The 25,040-nt window shown below is 44.1% G+C and overlaps 1 protein-coding gene across 1 annotated transcript; it reads right to left on the bottom strand.

Moving 5' to 3' along the window:
- Positions 1-4,841: 4,841 nt before the first annotated feature.
- HRH2 (histamine receptor H2) lies at positions 4,842-24,609 on the bottom strand. Its single transcript, XM_033140394.1, has 2 exons — positions 23,511-24,609; positions 4,842-5,538 (listed from the first exon to the last, which is right to left on the bottom strand). The coding sequence occupies exons 1-2, from the start codon at positions 24,587-24,589 to the stop codon at positions 5,352-5,354; spliced, it is 1,266 nt and encodes a 421-aa protein (XP_032996285.1). The 5' UTR covers positions 24,590-24,609; the 3' UTR covers positions 4,842-5,351.
- Between the last annotated feature and the right edge of the window lie 431 nt (positions 24,610-25,040).

Here is a 25,040-nt window from a genome sequence, read left to right as displayed (position 1 = left end):
CTGGTGGGATCCATTATATCATACAGATGTTTCCAATAAGCTTCTTGCACCAGCACATTACCATTTCCTTGTAGTAGCAGGCATGAGATGCAGTCCCTTTCCTTCTGGGCTAAGCTGCATGCCCCATTATCTAAGCAACTTGTCTCACTGAGTAACAACAGTGCCTTGCCTTTATCTTGCATCCAGTCATCTATCCTATCCAGCATTTGACGTCCAGCTTGTCTGTGACTATGTCTCTTCTTGCCCTCCATTCCTGTTTGCTTGATCGGGTACCTGATACACACATCAGATTTGTGAACATCATTGAGCTCCTCCATGATAATATGACACCAACAATCACAGATAACAATGGCTCTCAAAGTGAAGCATTCAAAGTGGGATCTGGTGTTAAACAGGGTTCTGTTATCGCCCCAACTCTATTTATTATTTTCATTGCCATGATCCTACACTTTGTCGAAGGGAAACTCCCCACCAGAGTAGAAATCATATATCGAACATTGATGCAGAAATCCAGCATCAGCTGAGCTCTGCGAGTGCAGCATTCTCCCGATTGAAGTGCAGAGTGTTTGAGGACTGGGACATTTGCAGGGAAACCAATATGTTTGTTTACAAAGCTATTGTACTACCAACTTACTGTATGCTTGTGAAATGTGGACCACTTATAAATGCCATCTCCAACTCCTTGAAAGAGTCCATCAATGGTGTCTCTGAAAATTTTTACATATCACTTAGGAAGACAGGCGAACCAATGCCAGTGTACTGGAAGAAGCAAAGATCACCAGTGTCAAAGCAATGATCCTTCAACATCCGCTTTGTTGGACTGATCATGTGCAGATGCCTGATTATCGTCTTCCAAAGCAACTACTCTATTCTGAACTTTAAAATGGAAAGTGTAACACTGGTGGTCAACAAAAGAGGCTTAAAGACTCTCTCAAGGCAAATCTAAAAAAAATGTAGTATAAACACTGACAACTGGGAAACACTGGCCTGCAAGCACTCCAACTGGAGAACAGCCTTTACCAAAGGTGTCGTGGACTTTGAAGATGCTTGAACTCAGGATGAAAAGGAGCAACGTGCTAAGAGGAAGGCACGTTTGGCAAACCCTCACCATGATCAACTCCCACCCGGAAACCTATGCCCCCACTGTGGAAGGACTTGTGGATCCAGAATTGGCCTCCACAGTCACTTACAGACTCACTGTTAAGACTGTGTTCACAGTGGTGGAGGAAGGGGGAGGGGGGCTCCGCCCTGGGTGCCAGCCGGGGTGTGTGTGTGACATCACCATGGGTGGACACCTCCCCCTTGGGATGCTTGCCCCGGCGGGCACCGCCCCATTGGGACACTACTCGCACGGGCAGGCACCTCCTCCTTGGGAAGCTCGCTCGCACAGGCGTCGTGCCCTTGTTATGACCCCCATGTGAGACATGCCACGCCCCCAATCCCCCCAGTACCGATGCCCCTTCCTCCGCGACTGTGTGTTCATGGAAGACAATCTTACTTGCCTACAAGTGATCACCAAAGAAGAAGACACACACCAGCCTATTCATGGCAATGTTTCTGGCTTCTGGCCGATGTCCCCATCACCTTGTGCCAGACCCAAACTCAATCATAGTCTGTTGCAAGCTAGGCCCCAGGCCCAACAATGTGTGAGTTATTTTTCTGCACCTTCATCCAATGGCTGCTGTAATATTAAAAAACATGGCACCACATGAAACAGAGTCAACCGCACAGATTTTCCCACACCCTCATTACCTGATCAAGATTTGCAGGTGAGGGTTTGGTGGGAAGTACTCATGTGATTAAACCCTGCTAAATCACACGGGCAGCACTGTAGGGTGAAGCCAGGGGGAAGAAGCCTCCATACTGTAATAGCTAAAGGGACCTTATGGATTAAAAGTCACACACACACACACACACACACACACACACACACAGCATCTGTATTAAATTAGGCCTATTGAATCATAGAACCACAGAATTGTACAGTCATCTAGTCCACCCCCTTGCAATGCACAAATTACAACTAAAGAGTAGAATAATAGTAAATGATCAGATTCCATGTATACACAGAAGTTTAGAGGATGCTAACCAGTGAGTCCTTCCCAAGGGCCATAACTCAGTGGTAGAGCATCTGCTTTGGATGTCAAAGGTCCCAGGTTTATTCCCCAGCATCTCCAGGTATTGCTGGGAAGGTCCACAACCTGAAACCATGGAGAACTGTTGCCAGTCAGTAGTGACAATACTGATCTAGATAGACAAGTGGTCTGACTTGATTTAAGGCAGCTGCTCATGTTCCTATGCTCTGCTGAGGCCTACCAGTCTAAAGGAACCATGTGGGTGGGGTAAAGATGAGACAAAGGCATGAGGAAATGTCTCATTTTCCTTTGTGCTTACAATAGTGTAGGAGTTGAATTTTCACTTTTGAACTTTGGGCACAGAACATGCCACGTGACATCAAAAAGAGCAGAATTAGCAGAGGAAGAGAAAGTGGGAAAATACGATTGTCTTCATTGTGTTGCTCCTCCCCATTCTAAAACAGCTCTGTGAATTTTGGGAATTGACGACATTTCAACACTTCAATACAGCAGAAGGATGTTGAAAAGGAGATACTCCCAGTGCTGTCAAGTATCCCATTTTCCCCGGGATTCTCCCTTATTTCAAGCAGTTTCCCGCTGCTCTCCCTTATTTTTTATTTCCCTTAAATTTCCCGTTTTTAATGGAAACAGCTCCTCCCCTGCTGGCCAGGGACTGGGTGGGAAGACCTTGCCTACTTGGAGAGAAAAGCCTCAGCCCTCAAAGCAAGTGGGAGCCGTTTCCTGTGCTTACAGGGGGGTGTATTCCTCCCCCCTGCATCAGCCCCTATCCGTTGCCACCGAGCCCCTCAGCTGGCCATTAGGGTTAGCTGGCGGGCGGAGCCTGGCTGCCTTTGAGCAGCTGCTGCTTCCTGTCCTGTTTTGATGGGATCAGACAAGAAGACGATGGGGCTCCATCGTGCGGAGCACATGACTGCCCTCCTCTTTGCTCCGCTCCAAGCCTGAGCCCGCTTGGAGTTTACATTGCTGCTCCACCCACTTTTGCTTCTGGCTCCGCCCACCACTGACATGTGACTGTCCCCGGGATAGGTGAGACTGCTGATCCCTTATTTTCAAATCCGAAATTTGACAGCTATGGATACTCCTGGTTCCAAAACTTGTACGCACAAGTGTTGCAGCTACTTTGATCAAGACAGTTCACTCAAATAAGATAGCTGCTGATTCTGAGTTTAGATTACCTGCTTCACTCACATTTATTCATTATGAAGTCTATCCAGTTTGGTCTATCCAGTTTCAATGCAGCCTGTGGACTCAGGCTCAGAGGACTGCTTCATGCATTGTGCTTTCCCTTTGAGAAAAGATCCTCTACATAAAAAAGCATTAACACTGTGTGCAGTTGTTAAGTATGTATTATATGAACTTGTGTGTATTTTGCAGCATGTCAGCAGGTGTCAAGAGAGTGTGGTCACATACTGCTACAAGGAATTGGGAGAGATCCAAGAAGAACAAAACACTGAATTCCTATAAATCTCCTGGGAAAGAAAAAGAGACAAAAGTTGCAATAGTTATATGAGAGTATTCCCTCACATATTAAAAATTGCAACACATTCCCAAGAACTGACAAAACAAAATCCTCTCTCTTTCTCTTCCTGATTCATCAGAATTATTTTTGTTCCATTGAAAGTAAATTTTGCAGTTTCTGGGAGACATGAGGAAACAAGTCTCACGTATTGAGCGAGCAATGCCAGATTTGTATCTGGCAGGTAGGTGGCACTGCTAAGCCTTTCATTGCAAGTTTTTGCTCATGATTTCCAAACCTGAAAGCTGTCCATTACCGGCAATTTTGCCTCTTTAAAGCAGGACAGGGAATCTTTTTCACTCCAAGGGTCACTTTCCCTCCGGACAACCTTCTGGGGACCCCATGCCAGCAGTAGGCAAAGCCAGAGTCAAAAGTGGGCCTAACAGCGAGTGCAAATCTTACCAATGTACAGTAGTCTTAATACAAAGGAATTTCAGAAATAGACTGGAAAGAGAAGTGGCTGAATTGCAACTAATCACCAGACTTTAAACCATGGAGAAACTTGGTCTGAACAAAGACATTGGATTCTTATCTCATTACACATGACAAAGCTATCTTTAGCCATCTCACCCCTTGCTTTTTCCTGTAAGACCAATTGCAGTCGTTAAGAGTCGTCAACAGGTTTTCCACACCTATCAGCTGGTCACCCATTCCCACCACCCTTCTGAGTAATACCCCTCCCCACTCCCTCACTATATTTAAGGGTCTGGTGACTTCTGTTTCAGTGTATCTGAAGAAGTGTGTATGCACACGAAAGCTCATACCAAGAACAAACTTAGTTGGTCTCTAAGGTGCTACTGGAAGGAATTTTTTATTTTATTTTGTTTTGACTATGGCAGACCAACACGGCTACCTACCTGTAACTGGAACGATGTACAGTAGGTTAGTTCCCCCCCCCACACACAATTGTACATTCCTCCCCAGCCAGGCAAGCAAGAAGCATTATCAAAGTTCAAGGACTCATTCTGCTCAGAAACAAACAAACAAACACTCAAGGGTGGTGCAAAAGAGGGCAGGTGAGTTGTGTGGCAGGAGAGGGTGTGTGGACTGGGGAAAAGGTCCAGGGGACCTGAAGTGCTCCATTGACCCCCCTGGCCTGAGTTTCCCCATCTCTGCTTAACCTTAACCATCTCTGCTTAACTATGGGGCCTTTCTTTTTCCCTACTGTTTTTGAATAGAAATACACTGAAGACCAAATTGAAGACTTGATAAATAGAAGCCAAACACTGTTGAATCCTGAAAGCTAACATTTATTAAATATTCAAAACATTTGTCAAATGCACTTTATCAGATGTTTTGGAAACCACAAACTATGTTGAAAATGCAAGATGACTCCATATTGAATACTGTCAATGCAAGAAATATCCCCAGGGCATAAATATGACATTTATAGGCTAACAGGGCAATAAACGCCTTGGAGTGTAATGACTATACCAAAAAGAATGAAGTCCTTCCTTTTTGTCACTTCCTCCCAACCCACGGTTATTTCCTGTCCTAGATGTGAACAGATAATCCTATAGGTACACATAGTCACCCATCTCCAAGTACTTTTGGATTCACACCACATTTATAGTCAAGAGTTTTTCAGGGAAATCGAAGTCCCTGCATAGTAAGCCCTCTATCGAACCATCTTGAGAAGACTTAGATGGTGCACCCGATGCAGCAACCTTCAAGCAATCTTTGGGCTACCTTGGGTCATAATTCTTTACATCCAGCTTCATAAGAAAGCAGGTCCTGGCTCAGGTGAAGACACAATAGATAACTGTATGGGGTGCAGAAGGTTGCCTTGTCTTCCGTGCATTTGCCACTGGCTCATCAAACATTGGGCTCCACACATCTCTCTTGGGAAGAACCTTGGCCAAACAGAGACTTTGACAGCAGGGCAGGATAGGACAGGGTGATTTATCACATGGTGGGTTCAGATTCCTACAAGGGGAACAGCAATGAAAATAGTTCAGACTCACAATTAGAAGATACTTTTAAATATTTTCCCAATGATTCCCCAATGTTCCCATTTTTAGAATCTGCTTCCTTGTTCCAAGTACACAACAGGCTATGTGATGGTGCTAGACATGTTGATGGCTACAAAAAAAACAAAGCAGAACAGATCAAAAGAATGTATATTCTGCGAGGAAATACAGGGTTCATTTCTCCAATTACTCAGTTACATTCTTCTATGATAAAAAATTTAGTGCTGGAAAACGAGTAGTTACTAGTGTAGTTTACAAATGGAGAGATGTCAGAAATCAGTTTTGATTTACTATCTAGAAGTGACCTATGAAGAATGTCTATAAGCCACAGATTATAGTGCTGTTTGAGACAGAACGGCATTCAGTAAATCTAAGCCATGTATTATAAGGATAAAAGCATTTAACTACCTATTCATCTACTGTACAGCTGTGGAAGTGAGATGATGTAAATGCTGCCGTCGGGGATGATGATCCAAAGGCACATTTACAGTGCAATCCTACACAGCTCTGCTCAGAGGTCCCCCTGAGTTCAATGGGACTTACTATCAGGTCTGTGTGAATAAGACTGAGGCTTTATATGGTCAAATCACAGAATTATCAGAGCTGCTGTAGATCGGTTTTTTAAAAACAACAACTGAGACCTGCCCATTAAACCAAATATAATGCATAAAATGGAGATGAGCAAGGGGAACAAGTTCCAGAGTGAGGCTGTACCAGAAAGAAGACCATGGCAATGGGAAGACCAGACTGGCCACAGACATAGGCCAAGGAACAAGCAGCTGTAGGAAGCTTGCTTCCCTCTTCCTGGCTGAAGAGTTCTGCTCCAACTGCCAGTTGTCTTGCAACAGACGTGTGGAGAAGAACAATTGTCTTGGAGACTACTTGATCAAAAGGCAAATGTGCCTTTAAGAATAGCATCTGGGTGTATTTTGAAACCACAGGAGAAAACTGCAAAAGGGAAATGATGTATGATGAAGAAGAAACCTCCGCAGATGCAATGAGCTGTATGTGGTCTGCAGCAAATATTTCAGTAGAGGAAATGAAGCATTAAGAAAAAGGAAACCAAGAAGAAGAGGTAAATGCCTGAAAAGCCCCCCCACCCCAACTTTTATTGCTACATGGTGGGGAGGGGACAACTAGAAGCAAAAATATTCATTTTCTTTGGCTCAATGGCTCAGTATGTCTTGTCTGTTAATTGGAAGGTTGATTCAATCCCACCCAGGGACAGTTGTGGGCAGGATTGCTGAATTGCAGGGGGCTGGACTAGATGGTCCTCAGGATCCCTCCCAACTCTACAGTTTTTTTTTTTTTTTTTATAAGAATTTATTGACATTTTTACTTATAACAACATACAACCTTAACCACACCTACATTTATACACATACAAAACAAATACAATTACACATCTAATACAAAAATTGCCATGATTTTTCTTCTTAATTAAACATCTCAAAAAAAAATTTCTTTTTCCAATCTTGACAGTTGACTTCCCCTGCCTTTTCACCTTCGAGTTTATATCCATAATCTACTTTTTAACCTCTTCATTTAAAGAAATTAAACTTAATTATATATATAAAGTGAAACATTCATCTTAATCTTCATCTTAATCTTAATCATCTTAATTTATAAACTTAAACCACTTAAAATGACTTCATTTATACTACATCCTCATAAATCCTCACAAATCATCCTCATCAAATCTATCTCTTCTATCCTTTGAACTGCTGCTAATAACATAGAAACTTGAAATATCTCTTTTCATGTTCAAACAAATAATAAAACAAACTATTGTTGACAATGTTCACCCTCCGATTTCAAAATACCATAACAGATTGCTTTAGATTTTACTTAATACTTCACCCCACACCCCCTCTGTCCATTCTTCTTCTCCTGATGGCATCAGCACTGAACTTCCATGCAACTTCCCTCTCCCAACGTCCACAGATCCAGGCACAGTCCAAAGCTCTCCTTGCCACGAGCTCCGAGGTATCCAACTCTCCCTCTCTCAGCTTCTCCGGTTCTTTGTAGCATTCCTTTTCTTCTTGTAAATACCTTAATTCTCTGTCCCTGGCCCCCGAGCTCACACCTCGGGGACTGGATATAGCAAATCTTGACATCGCCTTGGGGCTGCCACCCCCAACAAGCGAATTTCCTCTCCGAAGTAGCTCATTCATTTCTTCCCGTCTTTCCATCCATCCTCTCAGCTCTTTGACAAGATTTTCTTCCAAAGTGTCAAAAGTTTTGTTAGCCTCCTCTGTGGGCAGTTGGTTCCATTTCAGACCCCCACACAAGACTTTGACTTTTCTGTAAATTAGTTCCACCTTCAAGGCAGTGAGCCTTTGTTCATCTGTTAGTCCAGAGTTCAATACCAGTTCAAGGACGAAACCCAGCATACTGGTAGAGGAGGAGGAAGTGGGTATCATATTTCTTCTCCTGTCTCTTTGTTCGTCGCCATTTTCCTAAGCTGGAGCGCAAACACCGCAACTTTAAATAGAGATATTTTCCGCTAGTTAGCTTCCCAAGAAAAAAAAGTTTGCCAGTCTCATGTATCGATTTTAGATACTTTATAACCAGTTCTGTGGCAGCAATCCCTCAAATTGGTTAATTTCTTAGACTCGAAGGGAGGGAGGCAGGCTGCCTTTCTCCTTCCCCCCGGATCGTTCCAAAAACACGATTTCTGCCAAGATTATTTACTCACGACCACCGGGTTCCTTTAGCTCCATTCTTCACAGGTAGAACTTGGACGCTCACCGCGGGCTTTGCCGCCGCATTTGCATCCCGGTTGGGGCATATCCCCGTAAGCCCGGCTCCGTTGTCCCTTCACCCCCACTCCCCCTTTACAGGGGGGCAGGGGAAGGGTTCGGAGCCTCCGCGGGCGCAGCCGGGGAGCCCAGGGTGCGGGACGCTCTTCCCGCACCCCAACCGGAGCCGCGCGCTGCGGTAGCGCGGCTCCTAACCCCCGGGATGGACAAGGCGCTTCAGACCCGAAGCAGCCTTCGACCACCCGGCGATGGCGTCGCCGCCGGAAGTCCCTCCCAACTCTACAGTTTTATGATTCTAAGAGCAATATGCATGTCACTTTAAAAGAGACAAACTGCAGTGTGGTATGTAGCACGATCCTTCCTATTCCTTCCCTATCATATTCATTTTAAACTCGCACACCCTTGTTGGATTGACCTATGTTTCTGTGGGAATGACTTGCTTTACTTCCAGTTCAGGCCAAATTTGGCCAGGGAGACATACTTGTCCCCAGCCCCTGCCCCTTTCCCTTTAAACCACATTTAGAAGGGCCCAACCTCCCTCCTTCTCACCATGTCTGGAATCCGTAAATGCCAGTTAAAGGGAACTGGGGTTGGGGGGCAGTTGGGAAGTGAGTTGCTGCTTGGGCAGGAGAGACTATGTAAGCAAGTAATTCTTTTCTGCCTCATATTTTAAACCAAGCCAGGAAGAATTCAGGGATGTGATGTCTGCCTCTTCTCAGAGCTGAGCATTATGAGCCTCCAAAGGTCACTCAGGGAAGTTTTGCTGGCATCCCTACAGGCCTGGTGCCTGCTATCCTTGCTAACGCAAGGGAAATGTCATGCATACACAACTATAGCTTGAATTTTAGCTGAGGTTCTCTGGCTGACGGGTTTGTAACAGGCAGAGGCATCTTTGCAGGGCAAGTTCAAACTAGTCTGCAGCCCCTCTCTGAAAGTGATTTAGCGCAAAGCTTCTGACTCAAAAGACGCTCGCGTGGAGTCGTCATCTGGATAAAACAGCATATTCACATGGAAGCTATGCATATATCTGCCAGGATTCCCACAAGTATGGTACTCCTTGCTCAGCCACCACGGTTGCACAAATGGCAGCAGGGTGAGCACAGCCCTCATGTAGCTGCTCTGGAACATCTTGATCAGTCCCTTTGCATGAGTTGTCCCACAGAGGCATCAAACATTCTTGTGGCACTGGGTTATCAAAGTGCACTTATGGAGGCCACCGGCTCATATGAATTTTCTGTAGGCCAAAATGCAACAATGGCCTGCTCAAACTGTTTGAAGGGTTTGCTTTCAATTTTCAACTCCATTTGCCTGCTTGTCTATAAAGTGTTTAGGCTGCATAGTAACATGCACATATGCGTTAGACGGATGTTGTACTATTAAGCTAACTTCTTCTGTTTCCCTGTCAATGGGATAGATACACTGATGCGAAGCAGAATGTATCTGTAATCTTTCTTCCCAGGGTCAACAACCTGGAAAGACCCCGAAAGCAATCTAGAGTTAGATGTCAGCCGAACTACTTGAGAAGTTCTCATCTGGCCATTTTGCCAATATGAAAGGTTTTAATAAGAAAAGAAAGCTAATGCTCTGGGTGAGAGATCTGAGCAGGCCTCAGGAATGAGGTTGTCAGCGACACGCTCAATTACATGCCTACCAGTCAGCTTGGTCATGCACAAAAGCTCTTCCCTTTCGTCTTTCAGCCAGGCCTGGCCTTCATATTTATTCAAAAGGAACCACTTAAGTGCCCCTACCATCTTGCTGCTTTTATGCCTCTGTGATGTATGCACTCAAGGGTCACTGGCTGTCACATCACTACCGTGGGGCCAAGAGACACTTGCAGCGAAATCTCATTTCAAACCTGAAGAGGTGAGTTGATTGCACTTCTTAGCTTGTAAATCCGCCAGGCGCAGCTGCTTGTGGGCAGTGCTGCTTCAAGTCTCCATCCGGCTGTTTGCATGTGATCTTGTGCAAGGTTATAAGTGCCCTGTGTGGAGCCAGCACAACAATTGTATCTGCCTTTTGGCAGTCAGGTGACCTCTAGTCCCCCCCCCCCCTTCTTGTGACACAGTCAATAAAGCTGAGACATGTTATCAGCAAGAGAGGGTCGTGGGACGGTATGCAGAGGTGATTCTGTCCTTACTTTGCTAAGCCCTGCCCACGTTTTCCAGACTCACGGTAAATAATCTCAAAGTCTGACTTTCCATGTATGACTCAGGGCTTATCCAAGCTTACCTTTCCTCCTCCTTGTTTTCCAGCTACTTTAAAGCTCTGGGACCAAGCTCCCCACCTTTTTTCATTCCAGCTCGTTCCCTGTGAAAACCCACTCTTTAAAGCTAGATCAGAGCAAGCGGCAATCCGCGAAAAACCCAAATTGCTGTTTGTTGCCCTTCAGCTTGAAAGAGTGGGCTTTTATGGGGAAAACTCTGGGGCAAAGGGGAAAAAAAGAGTGTTCCAACATGGAGCTTTAAAAGTGAGGACCTGTGTCTGGAAAATGTGGGGCAAAAGGGACATGTGGATTAAGTCCTCAGACTCACTTTCCATCATCACTGTGAATCAAAAACATGTCGGGGGGGGGGTTAAATAACAATGCAGTGACTGCCATGCTACGAATACTTGCTGAAAACGGAAGCCATTTGCATTCTTGGATAGCTGAAATGAGTTTGTGGGAAAAGTATGTAAAAGATGGAATCTTCACAAAGGCAGCTACTGACATGCAGCCACCTCTGGGACACCCATAAGAACTGGCAGAAATAATAATGAAAAAGAACAGCAGCACTTGGAAAGGCAACTGTGAAGTCAACAGAAAGCAGTTGCTCAGGTGGAAATTTCACAGTACGGTTTCTTCCTTGCTAACATTAGGCATAGAAGGCATTAGAGCAGGCATAGGCAAACTCCGACCCTCTAGATGTTTGGGACTACAATTCCCATCATCCCTGACCATTGGACCTGTTAGCTAGGGATGATGGGAATTCTAGTCCCAAACATCTGGAGGGCCGGAGTTTGGCTAGGCCTGCATTACAGCTTGCTCCTGCAGGACTATCCCCTCTCCCCACAGGGTCATCTACCGTTAGCTGCCCTGTGCGGGGTGGAATCCCCTGGTGACTTTTGACATTTGGATATGGTTTGTTTATTTATTTTAAAATGTTCTTGCAAACTGACTTGAAATGATTTCAAAGGCAAGACAAAAGCATACGTGTGACTGCTTCAGTATATTTATACATGTGTTTACATATAATGTACCTGTCTTGCAATGAGCAGAATATCTTGCAAACTAAAAGCTGCACAAGGACTATCACATGTAGGGGAAGCACATCCAAATGAGAGAGCGGGTCTTTCTCTCACTAAGTTACACGCTGTGCTGTTCTATCACATCCTGTACATGCTGAAGCAGAGTGATAAAATTTCTCCTTGCCAACGTGACCTGTGATAGGCTTTCTATTATCTCACTCTTTGCTTTGCAGAGAAAGTACAGGGAATGTGACGACGGTGGTGACACTGCCTGTTCAAGCATCTTAACAATTTTGTGTCAGTTCTGCCCTTGCTCTCAAATCCTTACATGATTTAGCCTGCATCTTAGGGGTGCTTCCTTATGATGTACTGTAATATGTGACAGGAAAATATACATTGTTTTTCAAAGAAACTTTTTTCAAAATCCATTAGTGAGTGAGTCTTGCCAGTCAATGGGCTTATCCACACTTCTACTTGCCCTATGCTAAGAAATCCCAGGACAAGCAGTTTCCCTGTCACTCCGCTTCTTTCCCAAGGAATACCTCTTTAGCTCTAAATCGGAACAAATGGCAACCTGCAGAAAACCTGAATTTCGCTTTGCTCTGATTGAGTGCAAAAGAGCAGTTCCCCCCTGGGGAAGCAGCAGGACAAGAGGTACTGTAGATAAGCCCAGCGAAAGCAGATTCCTCATTTTGTTTAGTCGGTACTACAGGGCAGAACTATGTGTTCTTTATTTCCGCAATTGTTTGTTCTGATGACAAATATGTTATGAACGCAACAGCAAGGGGTGCTTGCATGGGCAGGCTGCTCTCTCCATCTTTTGCTCAGGATGTGTTTGTTTCTGGTTGGGAAAAACTCATTTTACAATGTTGGAATGAACTGGGGACTGATCCAGAAAGGGTTAAGCCAGGAGTAGGCAACCTAAGACCCATGGGCCAGATGCGGCCCAATCGCCTTCTAAATCCAGCCTGCGGATGGTCCAGGAATCAGCATGTTTTTACATGAGTAGAATGTGTCCTTTTATTTAAAATACATCTCTGGGTTATTTGTGGGGCATAGGAATTCATTCATATTTTTTTCCAAAATATAGTCCGGCCCACCACATGGTCTGAGGGATGGTGGACTGGTCCACGGCTGAAAAAAGTTGTTGACCCCTGGGTTAAGCACTCATGACCATCCAGCCTTTCAAATCCTTCTGCACCCCTCATTCTCTCACCATTGTGATGGAAACATCGGCCTAGTGCTCCCCTTAGGGGCATAGCAACATTCTTTCTCCTCATGAAAACATGTAAAGCTATTTTCATCTTATCAGTATCAGAAACTTGGAGAAAATGGTCATTTCTCCCTTGTTCCTGTGAGAAATGAGTAAGCAGCTGACGGAATGTTACTGGAACCTAGGGGAAGTTCCTGAAGGTTGTTCAGGGGGCAAAACCAAAGGGAGCCCAGAATATGAAGCAAGAGAAATACTGGGATGTCGTTTTGGGGGACTATTCCAGTAACTCAGACAGGCAATTATTTGTAGAGATGGACAGTGGGCCTTTCTTAAGAAATCAACATTAGTCATTCCTGTCTGCCTTTAACTCTTCTCTCAGGCCTCGTCCCAAGATCCCTCCTCCTACCCACAGACCCTTCCACAACTCAGCGCTGCAACCATGTTGATTTATTTCTATCTTTGTCAACTACTTTTAAGATTTAGCTATCATGATAAGTGGTAGAAGGCATATACTTTAATGCCAACTATGTTGTGGGGATGCTGCAGAAAACCTGCACCGATCACATGACAAACACCCACTAGAAGCAGCTCCAGGGACAGGAAAAGTGGGACGGTATTGTATCTGCCTGAACTGAAAAGAAGTGGGGTGGCTCCATTCCACTTTGAGCCCTGCCTGCGAGCCAATCTGGTGTTTTTTTCTTGACAGAGATTCTGCACCTTTTAGCAGCTGTGCAATGGACAGAGATCGCATAAGCTGTGCCGTTTTCCCTAGCATGGAGATGCCTGGCAGCTGTTTATAAATGGAAGGAATGTCTCTCTGGGGAAAAGAGGCAACCCTACCTAATCCAGGGATTCCTGTTGGCCGTAGAAGGAAGGAAATTCAATTGGGCCATGCAGAACAGCTTTATCCCTTTCTAGACGCGACACCCCTTGTACTCACCCAAGTGCCCCCGGTTTTAAGCTTCCCCCAGCGGAAAATCTAACTTTGTCCTTCTGTCCTCAATGGTTTTTTTTGGAAGAGGACAGTGAGAGCTATGTCACAGTGACCACTGTTAACGGCCTGGCCTGGCCTGTGTGCACTTTAGGGAAAAGGCCCAGAGCTGAAAAGGTTAAAGAGAGAGAGAGAGAAAGAGAAAGAAAGATTTGTCAGTGACACAAGACAACAATATGCTGAGAATATATATATATATATATATATATATATATATATATATACACACACACACACGCGCTAGTCATACTGTTATTATCCTGTTACTTGGCTGCACGATAACACATTGTGTTCCATGTGCTCTGGTTTATGTTCCGAGGTGAACAGGCAAGGAAAACCAGAATTACAATTCAAAGCAGTCTCATTTGCGACCGGTAATGCAGTTACTTCTGCAGGGAAAATGAGCATATTTCTCCTCATATTTGACAGGTCCAAGCAGCAACCTGCAGCTCACCCCCAGGATCAATGTAAACATGAAAGGGACAAGACCCAGCTGAGGTCTTGCCGAATTATAGAAAAGGGTTGGGTCTTGGGATCGAAAGGACAGTTTGGTTGGACGTGGCTGGTAGGACTTAACCCTCACATCCCCACTTTTTGCCCTCAAGCTGCTATGCTTCAACCACTTTTTCTCCCACCAGTGGTCATGTCTGGTTTTGGAGCTTGGCTGGGGGTGGGGGGAAACAACTGGGCTGCAGTTGTTATTGGGAAAAATGTATAACCAGAGGAATGGTTCAGCTCCATACCACCCCTACACACTGATGCTAGCTTGTTGTTTTAAATTTAGATTCCCATCAGTCTGCTTTTGTCACATGTAGTTCCTTGTCCATTGGTAAGAGAATATGCAGTTGGTCTGTCTAAAGTAGTAGTACTGAAACTTTCCCACCCAGTGTCCACTTGAAAACTACTGAAGGTTGGTGGCCAACTTAATTATTTTTCTGTCTGCTGCAGCAATCATAATGTGCTGTGTTGGATGCTGTATTATTTTTAGTTGTGATCTTACAGACTTGCCATGGAACACCTGGATGCAACTTATAACAGACCACAGTTTGGAAACCTCTGGTTTAAAGTAAAAACAATACTGAAAAAGGGTGTGGAACTTTCTGGTGGAAAAATGGTTCAAAATCTGATCTGAAATTAATCTCAGACAGGAGTCTAGTTTTGCTTCTTCATATAATACAGATTAGTATATTTGATTTCAAAATATACCATCTCAAGAAGAAGACGAGGAAGAGTTTGGATTTGATATCCCACTTTTATCACTACCCGAAGGAGTCTCAAAGCGGCTAACATTCTCCTTTCCCTTCCTCCTCCACAACAAACACTCTGTGAGGTGAGTGGGGCTGAGAGACTTCAGAGAAGTGTGACTAGCCCAAGGTCACCCAGCAGCTGCATGTGGAGGAGCAGAGGCGCGAACCCGGTACACCAGATTACAAGTCTACCACTCCTAACCACTACACCACACTGGCTGAATAATAAATATAAGCACAGATCACAATGCCTGTGAAACAAAGCAAGAATGTGCATTTCTTGTTTTACTCTAGGATTCTCAAGATTACTCACCCTATAACTTTAATCATTAGGGTGGTCATGTGTTGTATATTACAGAGGACAGTCCTCTGCTTGAAAGCATCCTCTATCTGAAAGGCTGGGCCGTCGAAGAACCCTAAGAAGGAAGAGTAAGAGGGGCCTTGAAGTTGTCCCTCATCAGTTAGTCAGTTGGTCACAATCTTCCCTACCACTATATTTCTATTTAAATCATAGTACTCATTCTTCAATTTGTACCTATACATATAAATTAGCATATGCATTTTAATGCAAATATGTGCCTTCATTTGTCCTCTTTTTTGCAGTATGTAAGTGGCCACCCTGTTCATAATACCCTATGCATATCCTCCAACACGACGTGGCCCAGATCCAGGGTACCATCTTCCTGGTCTGAAATCATGTGAGATTGTGGACCTGAAAAAAGAGGTATTTGGGGGTACAGTGCCCAAAAACACGTGTTTGGGGGCCCTGTGTGAGATTGCTTTTTTCGGAGCCAAAAATTGTGCAACAGCAAGATGCCCAATATGGCTGTATTCTTGCAGGGGGAAATGGGATGTTCTGGTTTTTCTGGGACTGTTGACAGGCATGTCTATGCTGCGGTGAGTTGTTGTTTAGTCGTTTAGTCGTGTCTGACTCTTTGTGACCCCATGGACCAGAACACGCTAGTCACTCCTGTCTTCCACTGCCTCTCGCAGTTTGGTCAGACTCATGTTGGTAGCTTCGAGAACACTGTCCAACCATCTTGTCCTCTGTCGTCCCCTTCTCCTTGTGCCCTCCATCTTTCCCAACACCAGGGTCTTCTCCAGGGAGTCTTCTCTTCTCATGAGGTGGCCAAAGTATTGGAGCCTCAGCTTCAGGATCTGCCCTTCCAGTGAGCACTCAGGGCTGATTTCCTTAAGAATGGATAGGTTTGATCTTCTTGCAGTCCATGGGACTCTCAAGAGTCTCCTCCAGCACCATAATTCAAAAGCATCAATTCTTTGGCGATCAGCCTTCTTTATGGTCCAGCTCTCATTTCCATACATTACTACTGGGAAAACCATAGCTTTAACTATACGGACCTTTGTCGGCAAGGTGATGTCTTTGCTTTTTAAGATGCTGTCTAGGTTTCTCATTGCTTTCCTCCCAAGAAGCAGGCGTCTTTTAATTTTGTGACTGCTGTCACCATCTGCAGTGATCATGGAACCCAAGAAAGTAAAATCTCTCACTGCCTCCATTTCTTCCCCTTCAATTTGCCAGGAGGTGATGGGACCAGTGGCCATGATCTTAGTTTTTTTTGATGTTGAGCTTCAGACCATATTTTGCACTCTCCTCTTTCACCCTCATTAAAAGGTTCTTCAATTCCTCCTCACTTTCTGCCATCAAGGTTGTGTCATCAGCATATCTGAGGTTGTTGATATTTCTTGCAGCAATCTTAATTCCGGTTTGGGATTGATCCAGTCCAGCCTTTCACATGATGAATTCTGCATATAAGTTAAATAAGCAGGGAGACAATATACAGCCTTGTTGTACTCCTTTCCTAATTTTGAACCAATCAGTTATTCCATATCCAGTTTTAACTTTAGCTTCTTGTCCCACATAGAGATTTCTCAGGAGACAGATGAGGTGATCAGGCACTCCCATTTCTTTAAGAACTTGCCATAGTTTGCTGTGGTCGACACAGTCAAAAGCTTTTGCGTAGTCAATGAAGCAGAAATAAATGTTTTCCCGGAACTCTCTAGCTTTCTCCATAATCCAGCGTATGTTTGCAATTTGGTCTCTGTTTCCTCTGCCCCTTCGAAATCCAGCTATCACTTCTGGGAGTTCTCGGCCCACATATTGCTTAAGCCTGCCTTGTAGAATTTTAAGCATAACCTTGCTAGTGTGTGAAATGAGTGCAATTGTGCGGTAGTTGGAGCATTCTTTGGCACTGCCTTTCTTTGGGATTGGGATCTTCTCCGATCCTCTGGCCACTGCTGAATTTTCCAAACTTGTTGGCATATTGAGTGTAGCACCTTAACAGCACCATCTTTTAAAATTTTAAATCGTTCAGCTGGAATATCATCTCTTCCACTGGCCTTGTTGTTAGCAAGGCTTTCTAAGGCCCATTTGACTTCACTCTCCAGGATGTCTGGCTCAAGGTCAGCAACCACACTACCTGGGGTGTATGAGACCTCCATATCTTTCTGGTATAATTCCTCTGTGTATTCTTGCCACCTCTTCTTGATGTCTTCTGCTTCTGTTAGGTCCTTTCCTCTTTTGTTCTTTATTATGGTAATCTTTGTACGAAATGTTCCTTTCATATCTCCATTTTTTTAAACAGATTGGTAGTTTTTCCCATTCTATTGTTTTCCTCTATTTCTTTACATTGCTTGTTTAAGAAGGCCCTCTTGTCTCTCCTTGCTATTTTTTTTGGAAATCTGCATTCAATTTCCTGTATCTTTCACTATCTCCCTCGCATTTTGCTTGCCTTCTCTCCCCTGCTATTTGTAAGACCTCATTGGACAGCCACTTTGCTTTCTTGCATTTCCTTTTCATTGGGATGGTTTTCATTGCTGCCTCCTGTATAATGTTGTGAGCCTCCATCCATAGTTCTTCAGGCACTCTATCCACCAAATCTAAATCCTTAAACCTGTTCCTCACTTTCACTGTGTATTCATAAGGAATTTGATTTAGATTGTATCTTACTGGCCCAGTTGTTTTTCCTACTTTCTTCAGTTTAAGCTGGAATTTTGCTATAAAAGCTGATGGTCTGAGCCACAGTCAGCTCCAGGTCTTGGTTTTTGCTGACTGTATAGAGCTTCTCCATCTTTGGCTGCAAATAATATAATCAGTCTGATTTCGATGCTGCCCATCTGGTGATGTCCATATGTAGAGTCGTCTCTTTTGTTGTTGGAAAAGAGTGTTTGTGATGACCAGCTTGTTGTCTTGACAGAACTCTATTAGCCTTTGCCCTGCTTCATTTTGAACTCCAAGGCCAAACTTGCCAGTTGTTCCTTTTATTTCCCCCCTTCAAACAGGTTCATTCAATGAGACAAAGAATGAGTGCTGATGCCATATATACAGGGTAGCTTTGCCAGGGTCAACCCAGGAAGAGTGTGTGTGACATCTCCATCCTTGACTCATGCGGACTTGCTATCTGTGTGAACTGACACCACTACATGAGTAGCATTAATGTGGCTGCTGAGATTTCTGTGGTGCTTCTTTGGGATGCTGCCATCACGGAAATGGTAGTGGTTGTATATTTATTTGGAAGACTGATATCTCACCTTTCAGGGACAAGAGTCCCCACGTCAGCTTGCAGCATAATGAAAAATAAATGCAAAGGAAATCACAATAATATCACAATAAAACATACAAAAGAACTGAGAGTTTTTTTAAAAAACAGAACAATGTTAAAAACCAGTTGTAGCAGCAGGGTGCAATGCAAAAGCCTGGTGAAAAAGAGGTATGCCGTGACCATTTACCTAAAGGCTAAAAGAAAGAGAACCAAATTGGTGTCCCAGGTAAAAGCACTCTACAGTCTTGGTGGAATGAGGAAGGCCCTTGCTGAGAAGACCCTGTACTGTGCTGACAGAGCCTTTGAACACAAAGATGACAAGGCCGACAGACTTAGAATTGTAGAGTTGGAAGGGACCCAAGGGTTATCTAGTCCAACTAGGAATCACAACTAAGGAATCCCTGACTGATGGCCATCCAACCTTTGCTTAGAAACATCTAATGTAGAAGAGTCCACCCAAAGGCCATCCATATAACAAACCATTTAGAGCTCTACAGTCATCAGCAACTGAAACTGCATTTGGAAACAAACTAGAAGCCAGTGTAGCTCACATAACCCCAGAGTGACATGCTCTATATGAAGCAGATCCCAGCCAACCTAAAACCTACATGGAAGCATTGGCTTTTACACTTGCATGTGACTGGGGCCTGGCTGCAAGTCGCGTGGCAGCTTTTCAGGTATCAAAGACAATGTGACTCCATTGTAGAGAATGGAGAGCTCTGAATTGGATTGCCTAAGTATGTTGCAGGGAACATTCAGGCAAAGTAAATGCTATTTTATATTCAACAATAAAACCTGTCCATGGTCTAATTTCTGTCTGGACTGTTGGACATCCTATAAAAAACCTATTTGATAGTGAAATACTTCTGCAGATCAGGCCTTGGTGACAAATTACCTATCCTGTTTGCCTTTCGTTTCAATAGGAATTGGTGTCATTTTAGCTTCCAGCCATAAGCTGCTTCTCCCATTCACCTCTGCTGCTTATTAAACTATTCCAGTGCAGCCAGTTTTTCCTCAATGAACTTTCTCCACGTCCACTTTCATTTCCCATCTCCTGGACTCCTTTATTCTCTGGTGGTATCTTATTTTTGCAGAGGAAAGACTGAGAAACTGCTGCTTACGAGAGTTTCAGAATGAAGCTGTTGCTTTGATTTAGAAGATGGCAGTACAGTGGTACCTCGGGTTACAGACGCTTCAGGTTACAGATGCTTCAGGTTACAGACTCCGCTAACCCAGAAATAGTACCTCGGGTTAAGAACTTTGCTTCAGGATGAGAACAGAAATCATGGGGCGGCGGCAGTGGGAGACCCCATTAGCTAAAGTGGTACCTCAGGTTAAGAACAGTTTAAGGTTAAGAACGAATTAAGTTCTTAACCAGAGGTACCACTGTAGAAGATCCTAAGGCAGTAACTAATGGGCCTGATTTGCAGAAATGCATAGTCTGCATCAACAGGCAGAGTTTTCTAAGAGATTTTTATTTAAAAAAGGAGTTTTCTCATTTACGCAAAGTACTCATGTTATCAAAATTACTCTGCTGATTCAGTGAGTGTAGCTCATTTACTTTTACATTACTCTGCAAATTGAGCCACTTATTTAGGCTGCAATCATACTTGGGAGTAAGTCCAATTCAACTCAGTGGAATTTACTCCCAAGTAGACATTCATAGGCGTATGCTGTTAAATGCTTAAATGACAGCCACAGGGAGCTCCAACATGTATTCTGGTCACCTCCAGACTCAGTATTTTGGGGTACAGATTCAAGTGCATACCGGAAATGTAGCTGAAGTGGATTGGTGCAGGGGTTGCCAGTAATGCAGGGATCACCAAACTTTTTGGACTAGTGGACATATTTCAAATTTTGAGGGAGCGTTAGGGATGCCAGTCACAAAATGGCTGTCATGGAGGATGCACAGTATATAACACAAAGCTAGAGAGACAACCACGAGGGGCAGACTTTGGTAATACAGTGCCCTGAGCGAGGACAAAATTTGGTGCCCCACAAAATATTTATTATTTTCACAATAATTGAATAGGTACCCATATAAATATAGGGTTGTTTTTTGTGTTGTTCTTGTTCTTTCATGTCCTCTTGGCTCGGTGCCTTGTGCGGAGGAACTGCCTGTTCCACTCAAAATCCAGCACTGACAACTACCCTCAACAACCTTTTGCTTACTCTGGGAAGTCAGCTATGTCCTGCTGGTCCTGATTATGCAGATCACACATACTGTTTCAAATGCATAAGAATCATTCTCTCTCCATTAAAGTGCTGAGTGGTTAAACCATCAGGTGAACCACAGTCCATAGTAACCTGAACAAAACTTTTGGAACAGAAATACATCACGGAACAGAAGCTTCCTCCCTGTATATTTAAAGTTTGCCCTTGCCATCATTAAAAAAACTGTTAAGGAATCGAAACAGAGTGAGTCATCATGGTTTCTAAAGAGCAGCAGATAAAATCTCTCGGTGCTATTGCATCTGTAAATGACACAATTGTGCCACAAATCTGTGCTTCGGAGACATTTTCATTGTAACATACGACGAGGCAGCAGCACCAGTCCAAGGTGTACCATTGCTGTTGATAAATCCTTTTGCCTCACTACCTTATCCCAGGGTCAGTCGTGATAAAACAAAAGAATCAACCCTTTGTTGGCACTTCCTGGAGCCATGGCAGTGAAAGTAAGTGCTATCTGCCAGATGGAAAGTTTCCTTGCTGCTTATCAAGTTGCAGCCATGGGATCAGATCAAAGCTTTGGAAGGAGGTGAAAGTCAGAATTGCTTATAGGAAACAATGAAATTATACTGCATACCCACACTCCTATTTTCTTTGGCCTTTAGGAGTGTAAATCCTTAAAACCAGGGTAATCAGAGCTACCTAAGTTCTTCTGACACTGATTACCCTGCTTCTTCTTTCTGCATCTTACATTGGGAACCTTCGCAAATTTGTTACTGCTTATCTCAAACATCCACTTAGCTACTGTATGTGCACATCACACTTTCTAGTCTCTTCAGAAGAACAACCCCTCCCCCAAACTAGTGAACTAGGGATGTTCTTTATTCATTCCACGGCACAACCGAATCGATGTAGAACTGAACGTACCAAATGTTAATGACAGGAGGCTCTGATTTTGAGATACATTGGTACCTTTCCAATTTAATCTCTGTCTATGTTTTTGTATGATGAACAACAACAACAACAACAACAATCAAGGCACACAATGCTCTGCATTGCTTCCGAAATGATGAAAATAAATGGCTATCAGAGACTAAACAAAGCTATTGGAGACTATTTCATGTAGAAATAGTGGCTGATTGCGAAAGAGAAACCTGGCTTAATGTAGAGCAGTTGCTTCTCATTAGACAGTTATAATGAAGAATTATATACTTTAGGGCCCATCCCTATGTTACCTCAGCAGTGTGGATGCTTCTGAAGTGTGATTGCTTCCCAATAATATCACGATCCTAGATCATGTGGAAGGGATTGCCATGGCAGTATTGTAATTCCTGGGAGAACTTTGCACCCCATGCTGCAGACTTCCCACAGGAATCTGGGAAACAGGGGGGTAGACTGCATGGGTCTTTAGTCTGATCCAGCCAGGCTCTTATTATGTTCTCACCATGTATTCCTGCCATGCTGGAGTAATCTAGGAGTGGGCCATTAAATACAAGAGACATAGCCTGGGTATCTTTGCACAGAGTAAGGCAACCCCCTCCCCCAATCCCCCTGCAGCCAGTACTGCAGAGACCTGTCTTTCCCATATACTAACTCTTAATAACTAAGATAATAGTTGTATTATCTTGCATGTTATTGAAAAGGAAGAGCCCAGACTAGAATTTAATCAGCAGATATAGTGGGAGCTTGTACTGATTAATGAACTTGGCTGCCACTCAAGCCACATGCAAGCACAACATGTGTGGATCTGAAATGCAGTGACTGCCAAAGTTGCAAAAAGGAGTGTTCAGCAGTGCAGGAGTCTACCTCCCCCTTCGCCAGTCACTTTCAAACCCAAGTGACTGTTGTTTCATTTAGTACGGATACATCTTATTAGTTCCTCAGCATTTTCTGTCAATGCACCTAGCAGGATTTTAAAAAATATTTTATTTCTCTTATGTATATTTATGTTGCTATGAGTTTGGGGTGGGGGCAAGTAGACTGTGCGCAAAGACTCCCGGAGCCAGTGTTAAAATATAAGCCAGGCTAACTTCCTGTTGAGGTGATAGCTTGGGTGATTGGCCATTAAGGGAACCAAGGAAGTGGATCTGTGTGAGATAACAAATGGGTGGGGGCCCTGCCCTGAAGTGACTGGTAGTTAGAAAAAGAGAGTCGAGCAATGTTTGAGAGAAGTATCTGATGTCTGTTTGAATCCAAGCCTGTGACTATGGGAGAAACCAGATCCTTTGGGAATGTTAATGCTCAAGTTGCATATATGTATAAATAAACCATAAATCATGAACACCACAGTCTCTGCTGTCCCATGTTCCAAGGAAACAGGACCCTGGGTAAGTGCCTGGAACCCCTGGAATCTCACACCGCTCGAAGATTGGGGTGGCATGCAACAATATATTTAGTAGTGTAGGTGTTTGTGTGCTTAGCATATCTCTGACAGTTCCCTCTGTTTGACAGAATATATCCAAAGTTAAATTACCTAGGCAGAGGCAATCTCTCTCTGTGCTTCCTGGCAGGGGAAAAATCACAACATTTAAAAGTTGTTCAGTACCTTGGTGAGACTAATCAGGGCTGGAGTTAGGAAAAAACAGACTTATTTCATCGCTCTCAACAAGTCTGCCAGTGGATGCATGCCCCACAGAGCACCAAATGCAACTTTAAATATATTTTGCATGCATCCTGACTCTAAACAGTGCCTGTTCCAACCCCTTTTTCTACCACCAAAACCCTCTCAACAACAATTCCCCCTCAAAGGTAAGAGAAAGCTTACCTGTCTGTGCCATCTTGGACAACAGGGTTCTTTCCATTCATTGCATGCAGCTGTAGAAGTTTACTTTCCTTATTGCAAGTCTTATTTCTCATTTCATGTGTTAGAGGCACCTCTCTGGCATCTGGTCCCACTCTCCGACACCTGAGTAACCGCTGATAAGCTGTCCGGAAGTCCCTATTCAGTGCAGCATATAAAACTGGATTCAGTGCTGAGTTGGCGTAACCAAGCCACATGACAATGGTCATCAGGCTTTTGTACGCTTCACCCGTCACGCCCCGATATGTGAACACTGTAAAATAAGGAAACCAGCATATAATGAAGGCTCCCATCACAGCTGCAAGAGTCACAGTGGCTTTGTGTTCCTTCACAGTGGGTAATGCATTTCTGATGGTTGTGCAACTGTTGGTGTGGTTGATCCTCTTTGCTTGTTCCCTGGCTATTTTGAATATCCGGTAGTATGTGATGCACATGACAAGCAGAGGGAGGTAGAACGTAAGCAAACCATCCACCAGAACATACCCAGTATTGACCTCCAGCTTGCACTCCTGCTTCCCGTCAGTTTTGTGTGTGTTCTGGACAGTGCTGCCATTGGTGTTCCAGGCCAAGTGGATCGGTAGGAACGAGACCATCAGTGACACCACCCAGATAAGGAACATAGCCACAGCCACTCGCTTAGGAGTGACCATAGTGTTGTAGCGGAGAGGTGCTGTGATAGCATAGTAGCGATCAAGGCTAATCATGAAGAGGTTGAGGATGGATGCTGTGCATAGCATGACATCCAAGCTGATGTAGATATTGCACAAGGTGACACTGTATTTCCACTCATGGGAGTAGACCTCATAGATGGCTGAAAAGGGTAGCACCATGAGGCCTAGCAGCAAGTCTGTGAAGGCCAAGGAGACAATGAAGCAGTTTGTCAGGTTGCGGAGCCGCCGGTTGAAATAGACAGCTAGACACACCATCACATTTCCAAACACAGTCCCAATAATGAGGACTGTGAGAACAATTGCGGTTGGCACTTGCCCCCAACCTATTGTACTGACTGTGGAATTCATGGTGGTGTGATTGGGAAGTATCATTTTGCAGACTCACATGGCAGCTGCTGCTCCAGGTACTCTGGAAGAAGTGGTTAGGTCTGATTCCTTGAAGAGCTTGTCCAGATGCCTTCATTCACCACCTTTCACAAGAGGCCCCTGCATCATGGCTGTGAAAAGATGCTAGGAATCAGACAACACCTCTGGCTGCATATTTACAGAAAGACTGAAGTCTAAATATATTCCCAAATCTGAGCAAATTCATTCTCTGCTGGAAGGACCCTCAGATCTGCAACTTGCAGCAGAAATATCAAACTAAGACTCCTTGTTAACAATGTTGTGGTGTGACAGATTTCTGGAGGACATGTCTATTAGACAGTTATTAGCCATGATAGCTAATTGGAACATCCATGTTCAAAGGCAGTAGATAGCTGGATAAAAGATTTTGGGAACATGTAACAGAGTAGGGTTGTTGCCTTCATGTCCTGCTTTTGAA

This window comes from Lacerta agilis, chromosome 2 (assembly GCF_009819535.1).
Source record: "Lacerta agilis isolate rLacAgi1 chromosome 2, rLacAgi1.pri, whole genome shotgun sequence".
Classification (NCBI taxonomy): Eukaryota; Metazoa; Chordata; class Lepidosauria; order Squamata; family Lacertidae; genus Lacerta; species Lacerta agilis.
Note: the sequence above shows the minus strand (reverse complement) of the source record. Positions and strands in the feature narration are given on the sequence as shown.